Source organism: Centruroides sculpturatus, unplaced genomic scaffold (genome assembly GCF_000671375.1).
Source record: "Centruroides sculpturatus isolate CEXI.00-Female unplaced genomic scaffold, Cexi_2.0 scaffold189, whole genome shotgun sequence".
Classification (NCBI taxonomy): domain Eukaryota; kingdom Metazoa; phylum Arthropoda; class Arachnida; order Scorpiones; family Buthidae; genus Centruroides; species Centruroides sculpturatus.
This window is the reverse complement of record NW_019384395.1, coordinates 461,116-474,094: the sequence shown is the minus strand read 5'-3', so window position 1 is coordinate 474,094 and position 12,979 is coordinate 461,116. Positions and strand designations below refer to the sequence as shown.

The following is a 12,979-nucleotide window of genomic DNA, read 5'->3' as shown; positions in this document are numbered from 1 at the left end:
TAGAAAAGACTACTTAATGATGGTAATTAAATGTAATAATTTTGTTTAAGAATTACATTAAATAATTGGCGAATCTTTTTTTATATTAAATAAAAAACCTTATTAAAAGAACAATATATAAATTCTTTAAAAGTCACCTATAACAATCGATCAATTTTCGATACGAGGAATTCCACGTGATTATCGAAATTATGTTCATCTCATTGTTTACTTAGTCACGTGACGCTAAATGTTCAATTTCGCGTAACCATAGCAACGTCACGTCACCGATCTCGTGCGAAATCGAACGTTGCGAAAAGAACGAAGTGAGTATAAAAAAAAGTAAATCGAAAAATTTATTCTGTGCAAACGATTACGTAATTCAGCTTTAAAATAAATGAAAATAGTTATTTATATTATTATTTTAATTGAAATTATACTACTAATAATTCATAAAACTTATTTATTCAGATTGTTTTTAAACTCTGAATAGTATGACGTCATCACTAAGTTAAACAAACTATTATTCTTTTTATTCAGGAGGTAATTAAAATAAAAAGTTTCACGAATGACGAAATTTAAAAAAATATTCAAATTGATTAAATGACGTACATCTTTCAAATTATACGTAATTAATATTTTTAAAATAAATTATTGTATTTTTATATTGAAGTATTCAGATATTGCCACGAATTCTTTCGTGGTATGACAATGATATGACATCAGAAAGAAATCATTATTTTCTTCGCCAATTACCAGATTTTTTCACGAAAACTGGTTTCTTACTCAAACAATGTCAGATGATTTCATTAAAGTACAAAAGTTTTGTGTAAAATAAACCTTTTAACGTGTTCTAAAACAACTTCAATTATGAAAAAAATATTTTGTATTTTTATTTAAAATTATTTTATTGTATTTTTTAAGAGGTGTGTTTCGTATTTTAAAATTCAATTTAGTTCATGAAGAGGGAGTATTTTTTTTTTACTTTTTCATGTCCTTTTTATCTAAATTAGAATCTAAAGATGATGTTTCTGATTCAGTTAACTCGTCTACACTCACATTTTCTACGTCCCGGTTGTAGCTCCAATGGTACATTACTCCTTGACCTACTTACAGACAGGTAGACACGCCCGACTGTCACAATTTATGCGGACAATACTGTCATAAGTCGGGCAGGGATGACAAAAGTTTGATATTTTATATTCTCCTTAAAATAGGAACTATGTCATTACGAAATTTAAATCCTGTCACGTGACACGGAGCGTCAATCAAAATCAGTGATTTTTTGACAATTAAATTGGTTAAAAGATTTTTAAAATGGTATTAAATTATGTAGAAAAGACTACTTAATGATGGTAATTAAATGTAATAATTTTGTTTAAGAATTACATTAAATAATTGGCGAATCTTTTTTTATATTAAATAAAAAACCTTATTAAAAGAACAATATATAAATTCTTTAAAAGTCACCTATAACAATCGATCAATTTTCGATACGAGGAATTCCACGTGATTATCGAAATTATGTTCATCTCATTGTTTACTTAGTCACGTGACGCTAAATGTTCAATTTCGCGTAACCATAGCAACGTCACGTCACCGATCTCGTGCGAAATCGAACGTTGCGAAAAGAACGAAGTGAGTATAAAAAAAAGTAAATCGAAAAATTTATTCTGTGCAAACGATTACGTAATTCAGCTTTAAAATAAATGAAAATAGTTATTTATATTATTATTTTAATTGAAATTATACTACTAATAATTCATAAAACTTATTTATTCAGATTGTTTTTAAACTCTGAATAGTATGACGTCATCACTAAGCCAACGAATAGTCTTTTTTTTTAATTTAAATTTATAAAAGTGCTTTTATAAATTTAAATTACCTTATAAAGTTTAATAATAATAAAAGTTGATTTTAGTTTCTGTTATCCGAAACGCATTTAAAATTTAATTACACAATCGAACCTAACCCGAATCCTTCGAGAAAACCATACGCCATTTTGAACGTCGGAATGACGAGCAGAAGATTAAAACAGACAATAGAAAAGGAGACTCTGATCGATAAACTTTGATACGACGTTATTAATGTAGGCAATTACACGGAAGGGTAACTGAGTGTGACGTCACAGGACGTGATTCATCGATTTCACTCGAGGGAAGGGAAAGGGAGGAGGAAGAAGCTCGGGAGCATGCAGCCACATTATACAATGTGGTAGGCGCTATCACGTGATAGCGAGAGATCTCGCCTTTTTCTCGCGGGATTTAGAGATGGAATCACGCATCACGATCACGCGATAAAAAATCAAGATGGCGACTTGTTGAAGTACATAATTGCGCCATGGGACTCATTTTTGTAACCTAAAACAGGAAAGAGCTTAAAAGATGATTAAAATATCATCACGTCACAATCTGAAAAAATAACCAAATAAATGATTAATGATACAGAAACAACAAGAAAAAAATAATATTACTATTAATATAACTTAATTCTAACGTTTATCTCTTCGTATGTTAACTCAGTTCTCAAAACTAATGAATAATTGTATGAAATTGCTTATCGCGAATAGATTTTATCGCATTTTTTCAATCGAAACAACAATTTTAAAAAAGTTTTGAGAATTCCACGCTTGAAATGAAACGAAATGAAATCATCTCTCATATTCACTGATGTATATAGTTCTCTCTTTCTCTCAGGTAAGTGACTATCTCTGTCCTTGACAATATCCTGTTACCTCCTCTTCACGCAAATAATACATCTAAAATTCGGATACAAATTTTTCAAGCATTTGCAATAGCCAAATCGCTCTATTATCCTAAGAATCCATTTGAGTAGTTTGTTTTTTCTATTACATCTCGGAGTATTTGATTTTAATTAATAAAGCGAAAAGTCCAANCTGAATATATATATATATATATATATATATTAACTAAAAAAATTGATGATATAGTTGATAGAAATTTATTTTAACCATATCCATTATAAATATATCATCCATATCCACATCTTTATCGTCTAACATAATGCTCTTTCAAGGGTAGATAATTTATAACATTAGCAAAAATAGCTAAGCATAGCAATTATAGTAATATCATGATTAAATCAATCATTGCTATCCTCCTTACATGTTCTTGTTGTTCATTTAACTTTTAAATATGTTATTTGCATATATTCAAATGAATTATTTTCCTTAATGACTGTTAATTTAGGTTTATATTATGGTTATAAATATCAAATAGTGATTACAAAATTGTTACATTTAATAATCTTGTTAAATAAAATCTTAGATAAGTAGTTGTACAGGTTTATGTGATCATTAAATTATTCTTTAATGAGGATATTAACATCTATTGATTTAGTTGTTAGCAAGTTCAAATGCAACAATCTTCTGTAAAATGATACTCATACAAAATAGTTTCTAAGAAGATTTAATTAAATTCTGTTACAAAATATTCTAATTAAATCCTAGCTAAAAACTATAACAAAAATGATACTGGTACTTTGTACTAACATTTCTCTTATATTTCATACATGACATTGATAAATGAATATCTATATAATTATATCCAAGATAATTTATTTCAATTTTTTCTGATATTGTAAGTGTTGGAATTTTATTTCAACACTTAATATTTTTTTAATAATGGAAAAAATATACTTACAATTAAAAACAATATTCAAAGTATAATTTTCAATAGAAGTTTAATATTAATTTTGGTGGCCAGATGACAAAGCATAATTTCAACCTATTACTCTGGGAAGACCTGGGTTTAAGTCCTGGTCAGAATCTCAATCTACATGGATAGTTTTTTCATATAAACTACCTGGAAAAAGGTTATTGGACACACATGGACTTATCACTGTCCCCTCAACAATTAGTAACATGTCCACCCTTCAATACTATCACAACAGTAACACAATGGGGCATACTTTCCACAAGTACAGCCATTTACCGGTCTCCAGGTTAAAGCAGCTCCTTTGGCAGCATACAATTGTAGTGTGGCAACAAGAATGGGAGCGTATCCCAGAGCAGCACATTTNCTCTGGCTTTAATGTTGTATATAAATACTTTTTACATGCTTCAGTGTGCTAAAGGACCTTTCATCTGAACAGTTTGTAATTGCTAACATTAAAAATAGTTGCATGATGCTTTCCAACAAAAATTACATTGTTTTTATAAGCTCAATAAAGTTTAATAATAATAAAAGTTGATTTTAGTTTCTGTTATCCGAAACGCATTTAAAATTTAATTACACAATCGAACCTAACCCGAATCCTTCGAGAAAACCATACGCCATTTTGAACGTCGGAATGACGAGCAGAAGATTAAAACAGACAATAGAAAAGGAGACTCTGATCGATAAACTTTGATACGACGTTATTAATGTAGGCAATTACACGGAAGGGTAACTGAGTGTGACGTCACAGGACGTGATTCATCGATTTCACTCGAGGGAAGGGAAAGGGAGGAGGAAGAAGCTCGGGAGCATGCAGCCACATTATACAATGTGGTAGGCGCTATCACGTGATAGCGAGAGATCTCGCCTTTTTCTCGCGGGATTTAGAGATGGAATCACGCATCACGATCACGCGATAAAAAATCAAGATGGCGACTTGTTGAAGTACATAATTGCGCCATGGGACTCATTTTTGTAACCTAAAACAGGAAAGAGCTTAAAAGATGATTAAAATATCATCACGTCACAATCTGAAAAAATAACCAAATAAATGATTAATGATACAGAAACAACAAGAAAAAAATAATATTACTATTAATATAACTTAATTCTAACGTTTATCTCTTCGTATGTTAACTCAGTTCTCAAAACTAATGAATAATTGTATGAAATTGCTTATCGCGAATAGATTTTATCGCATTTTTTCAATCGAAACAACAATTTTAAAAAAGTTTTGAGAATTCCACGCTTGAAATGAAACGAAATGAAATCATCTCTCATATTCACTGATGTATATAGTTCTCTCTTTCTCTCAGGTAAGTGACTATCTCTGTCCTTGACAATATCCTGTTACCTCCTCTTCACGCAAATAATACATCTAAAATTCGGATACAAATTTTTCAAGCATTTGCAATAGCCAAATCGCTCTATTATCCTAAGAATCCATTTGAGTAGTTTGTTTTTTCTATTACATCTCGGAGTATTTGATTTTAATTAATAAAGCGAAAAGTCCAATTGTGTAACGAGTCATATCACTACTGTAGTAGGTTAACTCTATTCTCTAGTAAAATAAATTTCTACACAGATGAACAATTTGGGGTATTTCAGTTGCCGTAGTTTTGATTGAAGCTTCTGTTTTAATAGTCCACGTCTGCGTATTCGTTTCAACAGTCCACGCTTATCTCGATGTAGAATATTGAAAAAGATATATCTAGTAGCACATAATGGTAAGGACTACTAAAATAGATAGCCTAAAGCTTTCGTTTAAATAATCCATTGTGGAGTATTAGCCTGAATAATTCTATATAAGTTATTTGTTTTAATACTCCATATCAGAGTATCTGCTTCAATAGTTCATATAAAACTACCTTCTGAACTAATACAAAGAAATATTTATTCCTCTTCAGTAGTTCCTACTGGAAACATTTTAATAATTTATATCAAAGCACTCGTTTCTGAAGTCCCTATCGAGATACCTATTTTACTACCACATTCCATTAATCAATCAAGAGAAAGTACACTCTTGATAATCCGGCATACTCCCATTATAATATGCTTGTCTTACATACAAGCTGTAACATTAATTTAATAAAAATTCAAATTTACAGATACCCTATCAATATACTGTACATAATTTTACAATAAAATCAGTACAGTTCCAACAGAACCTAAAGCCGTGACCTGTCGGTCTTCGGTACATGGCTTTAGGCCTATACACTCTCAGTAATGCGGCATGTTCGCTAATCTAGCATCCCTCTGTGCAAAGAATGGCCGGATTAGCAATGCTGGTCTGATGTATATGTTTTATTAACTCAAAGGCTCCAATTATAAATAGAAATTCATTACACTACTCCATAATGAAGTACAGAATCTATTTTAGTAATCCATATAATATTAGGAGTCCATACTGTTTTAGTAATCGAATGGTCCAGCTGTTTATTAGACCATTTCGTAAGTCCATGTTGAGATAATTATTTTAATCGTCTATAGTTAACGGACTATCAAAACGGTCACTCTTCCGGCCACGTGATTAAAATAAAAAAAACCAATATAATTTATTACCGTAGTAGTTGTACAGTAGTAGTACCGTTATATTTTATTATCTTAGGCGAAACAATTAAATCGTTTCTAATATAGCAATTAAAAATTGCTGTTACAATAACAATTATAATAGTTTTATGTAGTTTATATTTAACAACAAAGTCTTTGTTTGTTTAACTTCCCAAGTTATGTGGAATTATTTTATAATACAGTATGACTATATAATAGACTATACAATATTTTACAGTATAATAAGCACGGTATACCTGTACTGTACTATAAAATCATGATAGTAAATTAAAACTTAAACAAAATATTACTCAATAATGACAACAAACCATTAAATGATACGCGTTTTTCGTGACTTTACATTTAAAAAAATAATCTGTAAAAGGCATGTAAAGACATGCAAAAACACGCTAAAATCACGAAAACTATAGAAGAAAATCTGATTTCGTGACAATTTCCTAAAATAATATTAAAATTATGGTTAATAATGACATTAAATTTGCAATCTAGTGACAGATTCTCATACATTTTCAATGAGATATCACTTGTATATCATTACTAAACCAACATATTGCGGCATGCTTTCAATGTAACATAATCTAGCATATTATGTTACTATGTTAATATTTTATGACAATGTATTTTTAATGTCACACACAACATCTCGCATAGACGAATAGTACTTTTACATCTACATAGCGGCTTACTAACTGGACCACGTTTCAATGAGCTTTAACAACACAAGTTTCAGAGTTGTTCTGCAAGTTTTCGAACGATAACGAAGCTCGAGTTACTCGAAAATGTCGTTACACGTTTATGAGTTACTGATATTCGAGCGAAGATAATACATTGTAGAGTTAATATAGTATAATGAATCGGATTACCATATATAAACCATCATCATGAATGGCTTTGTGACATTATGCGCTACAGATACCAGCTTGTATGGTACGATAGTTAACAATCCTTGTCCCCATGTGAATCGAATAAAGATGTTTTCTCATCCGAAAATGTTAACTTGATAATTACTGTACTCATCTACACACTAAACGATCATTGTTAAGCAACACTGGAGTAAAAAAGATGCAACTCTTTGTCCTCTTATATCACAGCTAATACACTATATTGCATCCGAATCGATAATTACGTGCACTCGAAAGAATAATAATAATAATAATATTCATCTTTATCGATCTATTCACATTTTCGATCACATTTATCTCCTTGAAAACTGTTTCTAGAAACGTTCCTGACAATTTTTATTCATTTATTCACTTTTGGATTGACGAAACAAGCGGGAAATTAACAGGGGCTCGCGACTTACCGGTTAGGAAGTTGTAATTTATAACGTGCCTTTCAAATAAAGAATTGTTGATATTCATCGTGTCTTTTAATCCAATAAACATTTTGTTATCGTTCCAAAAGAGATAACTTGTCATAATCTGTACACTTTGACATTTTAATAATGAGAAATAACGTAGTTCTTGTTTATCTAGTTCAATCATCTCATTCTTCATTATCCAACCGTACAATATGTGTGTGTGTTTAGCTTAAAATGTATTAATGACGATTTAAAAAGATGTAATTTAAAGGTTTTATATAAATTTTAATATATTTATGATTAAAACTGTTTTTCTGGATTTTAATAAAATATTCATCGACTCGAAGAGTATATATAATACACATTTCTAAATTAATTAGTGAAGTATCATGAATGTTATCAATCAAATTTTTTTATAACATTGTTACGTAGAGCTTCGTAGATTAATTTAACTAATAAAGCTGTCAGAAAACGGTTTATGCGGGAGAGGAAAATAAAATTTGCTGTAAAAATCGATCCAAATCACTTTGCGATCTTTTATTACGAGCTGCTGCTGCTGCTGCTGCTCCTACTTATTCAGGGGCAACGTTATGTCAACGGCAACTTTAAATGATGATTAATTGAAGGAATGTAAAGCGTTTCTCTCATAAAATAGCACCGTCACGTGACTCATTAGTACATTTAACGGAATTTCTGAACGTTTAATATTACCATAATTCTATCTTGTTATAATAATATATTGACGAGAAAGATGTTGGACCTACAGTATGTGTTTCGTCACCTAATAATAGCAAATATATTTTTCTTCGCCTAACAGCACGTGTACCCCCTGCAAAACGTGTAGTAGATTCATTTTTTCAACACCTAATAGCATCTTTACACGTTACTCTGCAACATTTTATGATACAACTGGAGACAAGTGCCACACTGTTAATACAACAGAAAACGAGTTTTTCGTATACAAATATAGACACGAATTGGTGTTGATAGTAATAAGAACAAATTTTACGTAATATTATAGTAGAGAACAGGGGAGGAAAAAAACTCGATAAAATCCAAACAGAAGCGTGTGTTATACTCGCTAAATCATAAATATTTAAACAACCTACAAAACAATCGGTTCTTTGAAGAGGTACAAAAATCTCTGTTATTACCATACTAGAATATAAAATAATCAAAAAGACGATTATATCAGAAAGAATCATCTTTGTTACTATAGGAGCAGAGAACACGTAGAGTCCACAAGTTCCCCCACTTATCAATGATTTAAATCGCACCTCGACGTGACGCGACTGCAAGAAAACAAGCTCAAGAAGTGCTACAGCAGAGGTGTGCAAGTTACAATGATGATGGAAAAGATTGGTCACGTGAGCGTCGAGAGACTTCCCAAAGAACCGACCTCGAAGTGTTCGTGCCAAAGCGATGACTATAACCTCTACATGTTTCACCTTTACCGCGCAATTCCGGAAACTCCTAATAAAGCTATTCTGATCACACGACTTCCGAAATCTATTCAGATCACGTGACTGTTATTCTTATTAGTCGCGTGACTATATAAAACTTCGTAACCCCGTGACTATCCTTCTCTTACTTGTCTCGCTTATCCGGATTCATCTTCGAGTAGACGAATCGAATAATCAAAATATCTTGGCTTAATATAATTTTTATAAAATGGAACCTAATAATCTAGAAAAACTAGCCTTTGTACAGAGCGATCAATATAAAGTAGAGCAGATTATCTTCCAGATTATTTAAATCGAAGATTCCCCGTAACGATTTATCTACAGCTTCATATAAAAACATATAATTAAAATTTTTTTGGTGCCTATCTTCGTTAAACTGGCCTAAAGATCTATACAGGTTTACACGTATAAATATTTTATACACGTCTACAAACAGTAATATTCATTTTTTACTTTATCTAACTTTAGATATAATAATAATAATAGGCTAATAATAATAATCCTAGAAGAATGTTTTAATAGTGATTATCCGAGCGTTACAAATTAAAACTATTTATTCTAAAATAAGCAGTTATTCTACAGATTGTTCTAGAGTATTCTTCGAAAAATGTTCTATGATGAATTTATTAAAATTCTTTTATTCTATAATAATAATAAAATATAAAATAAGCTCATTGCAGAATATTCTTGAAATAATATTTTGTAATTAATTTGTTCTAGAATAAATTTAGAATATTACTCCAAAAGAGATTCTAAAATTTGTTCTCTACATTCTAGAGAATACATCAACTATTTCTAGAGAAAATCTTCAAATCTAGGAATGAAAAACAAAAACGTATGTTCCAGTATGAGTAATATCAAATTAATTTATTCTCTGGAATATTGATAACGGATCATTTATTTTCCAAAACAAATATTCTAAATGCAACACAACGATCGCGTCTACAGAAATCCTTAATAAATATATAAATCGGATTAATATTTGAAAATCGCAGCTTTAAATGGAAATTAAATTTTGAAGATTTTTAAATATTTTTTATATAGTAGAGCCCCGCATTTACGACCTAATTTTATCATAAAAAACGTCGTAAATCAAACTCAAATTTTTCATAGTTTATATCATAAATTGAAATTCTACTTTTGGGAATAAATTTTGAATCGTATAAAACTACATCGAAATGGAAATATAAAATTATAATTACAGGAAATTCCATATCAGTCGTAAGAAAGGGGGATTGTAAAGGGAGCGATCGTAAAGTGGGGTTCTGATCTAGCATGTACACACTTTTAATATACAGATAATCGATACATTTGTACTTTCCAGATAATAATTTGTTATTAATATGTGAATTATACATAATCTGCATCATGTGCCAATATTACATAATTCGTGTAATGTGTATTATGTAGCCTACACATTATCATACGCGGTCTGGAGCAATATAATAATGTGCTTAAAAAATGAATAAAGTTCAATTGGAGATAATCAAACAAAATAATTTTTCTTATAAAATCCAGAAAAACGAGAAATCCTATTAATTATCAAGATGATAAATCTTTATTTTTCTACAGAAATAATGAATATCTACAGATTTATAAGGCACAAGATAGTAAAAATCTCATAAAAGACATGCCAAAACTATTTAAAATCCAATATAATCTATGATAATGAAATAGGATGGGCGTGAATTTAATTGATTATCCACAACCTCTTTTTTTTCTTCTATTCGACCATTTTAAAATGCATGAGATTGTTTAAAGAGGAGCATCTAGAAAACCTCATAACTCACAATTTTTCCTTTTCGGTGTATAAAATATTATCTGGAAGCATTATCCATTATCATTATCCATTGGGAAGAGTCGCCTGTCTTCTTATCACATTATGAGATGCTCATGATATAAGAACGAGGTAGAATTTTTATTCTTCGAGTTTAGAAAAGTGATGAATAGCAAGAATTAACTCTAATTTTTTATGATTTACTTAAGATGATNTAGATGCAATTGCACTCATATATAGATGGAAGTGCCTTTGGAATTAATGCTTAATTCTTTCTTGCTTGGCAAGTTTTGATTTTATACCTTAGATTCCTGAAATATTTTTCCCGATTTCTATTGTATTAGTATCATCGATCTCACCGTATAGCAAATTAAAAAGATGTCAATAAGACAATCTGACTGTCTCTAATACTATCCAATATAATAAAAAGATGTAATATATTATACATACTGTATATTCACTCTTAAAAAGCTAATATAACAACTTTCCATTAAACTGTGTGATAAAAAAATATATATTTAAAACACGAATTAGCTTCATATTATCAGATTACATTCTCTATTTCTAAAATAAATAATTCATTTATTTTTAGTCAATAAATTACAATAAACCCTGATGATTACTGAGAAATTGTGCGGGGTTTTCTGAGCAAAATCCAATTATAGTATTATATATATTTTAACATATATAACAAAAATTAAAACAACCAGAGAGATTTTTTTAAAACCTGAACATACTGTTCACTTTTTAATTTTAAATGATTTATGGAAGAATTTAAAATTGGATGACTATTGTTTAAGATAAAAGCAATGCAAAACGATTTTTTAACTTTTCCTCAGAATTGCCACTGCCACACTTTTCTTCCATCGAAGGAGCCACTTTATCTTCATCACTGCTACTATAATCTGTTTCCCCATCGACATTTCCTGGATCATCTAATGTTGATTCTAGTTTCTTCTCACCTTGAATTTTCATAATTTTTCCAATGTCAGAATGGATGAGCCAAGTAGATGACCTTAAAAAAGATTGAAAATGTAAAAAAAACTGGAGAATGAGGTGTAATAATATATTCGAGTGGATCCTTAAAAATGCCGACTTATAATTAGTATGTAAAGTATAAATATAGTAGATTGAAGATATGAAGGTACTAAAAGAGGAAGTGAAGACCCACCGCGTTAGCCCACATGCAGGGTGATTGAACTGCTTCTACACAAACGTTTAAAAAGTGTACTTACCGCATATATTTAACCATCCTTCTACTCTACAAGGATATTCGCATCTTTTTTTCGACATACCGACACAAATCTGTTAAGTTTTGATCGATTTTTTTTCGAATATTTTTCTCCCTAAACGCTTCCCATGCTTTTCTGTACGGAAGAACTACTTGACTGATATAGTTCGCTTCCTCCACGCCAGGGGCAATAATATTTCGTGACGTCATTGCCGCTTTTACGTCTCTCTGACGTCAGATCGATATTTTATTTATTTATTTATTTTTTGAAACGATCGAAACGTGTTTGAAGTTATTCATTTTAAAATATTTATTCGGTAATAAATATAAAATTAATGAATAACTAAAAACCTTTATTCAGATAATAGTTTTATATTATAAAAATTTAGTATTAATAATTCTGTTTAAATCATAATAAACGCTCAATTATTAAAAAATTTAAAATGTATTTAAATTTGATGTAAAATAAATTCAAAAACTTTTATTAATATATTTAAATATTTCTTTAAAATTTTAAATTATATACAGTACAACAAATTTTGTATATAAGTGGCACCATCTTTCGCCTAAAACCGTCACTAAATATGTATGAATTTTGTTAAAATATTAAAATTTGCTATAAACATAATAAAAAAAATTCAAAGTATTATCGTTAATTAAATTACATTACTAAATTAAACAATCTAGGACATACGGAAGATTTAAAAAAGAAAGAAAAACAAAATTTATTTTAATGTATGGCAGACCTACTTTAACACTTAAAATAGGGCAAAATGTTCTCCAGTTATTTTCCTCTGGATATAATTTATATAGATTAATTATTAATTATAAATTTAGAATATAAAAACCAAATTATTTCCATTAAAAATAATAAGGAAATTAATAGAAAATAAATGGTGATATTTATCTATCTAATTTTCTCTCCTTATTTATTGAGTAAAATGCTATTGAAATTTTAATTATTCAAAGTGGCGTGTATTC

The 12,979-nt window shown here is 29.6% G+C and overlaps 1 protein-coding gene across 1 annotated transcript in view; it reads right to left on the bottom strand.

The window, feature by feature from the left end:
• LOC111618368 (probable Ras GTPase-activating protein) overlaps positions 1 to 12,150 on the bottom strand; it is a 141,968-nt gene extending 129,818 nt beyond the window's left edge. Inside the window, exon 1 of the mRNA XM_023359880.1 lies at positions 12,003 to 12,150. Coding sequence (XP_023215648.1) covers positions 12,003 to 12,060 — 58 coding nt within the window. The 5' untranslated portion in view covers positions 12,061 to 12,150. The remainder of the gene's footprint in view (positions 1 to 12,002) is intronic.
• Positions 12,151 to 12,979: the final 829 nt, after the last annotated feature.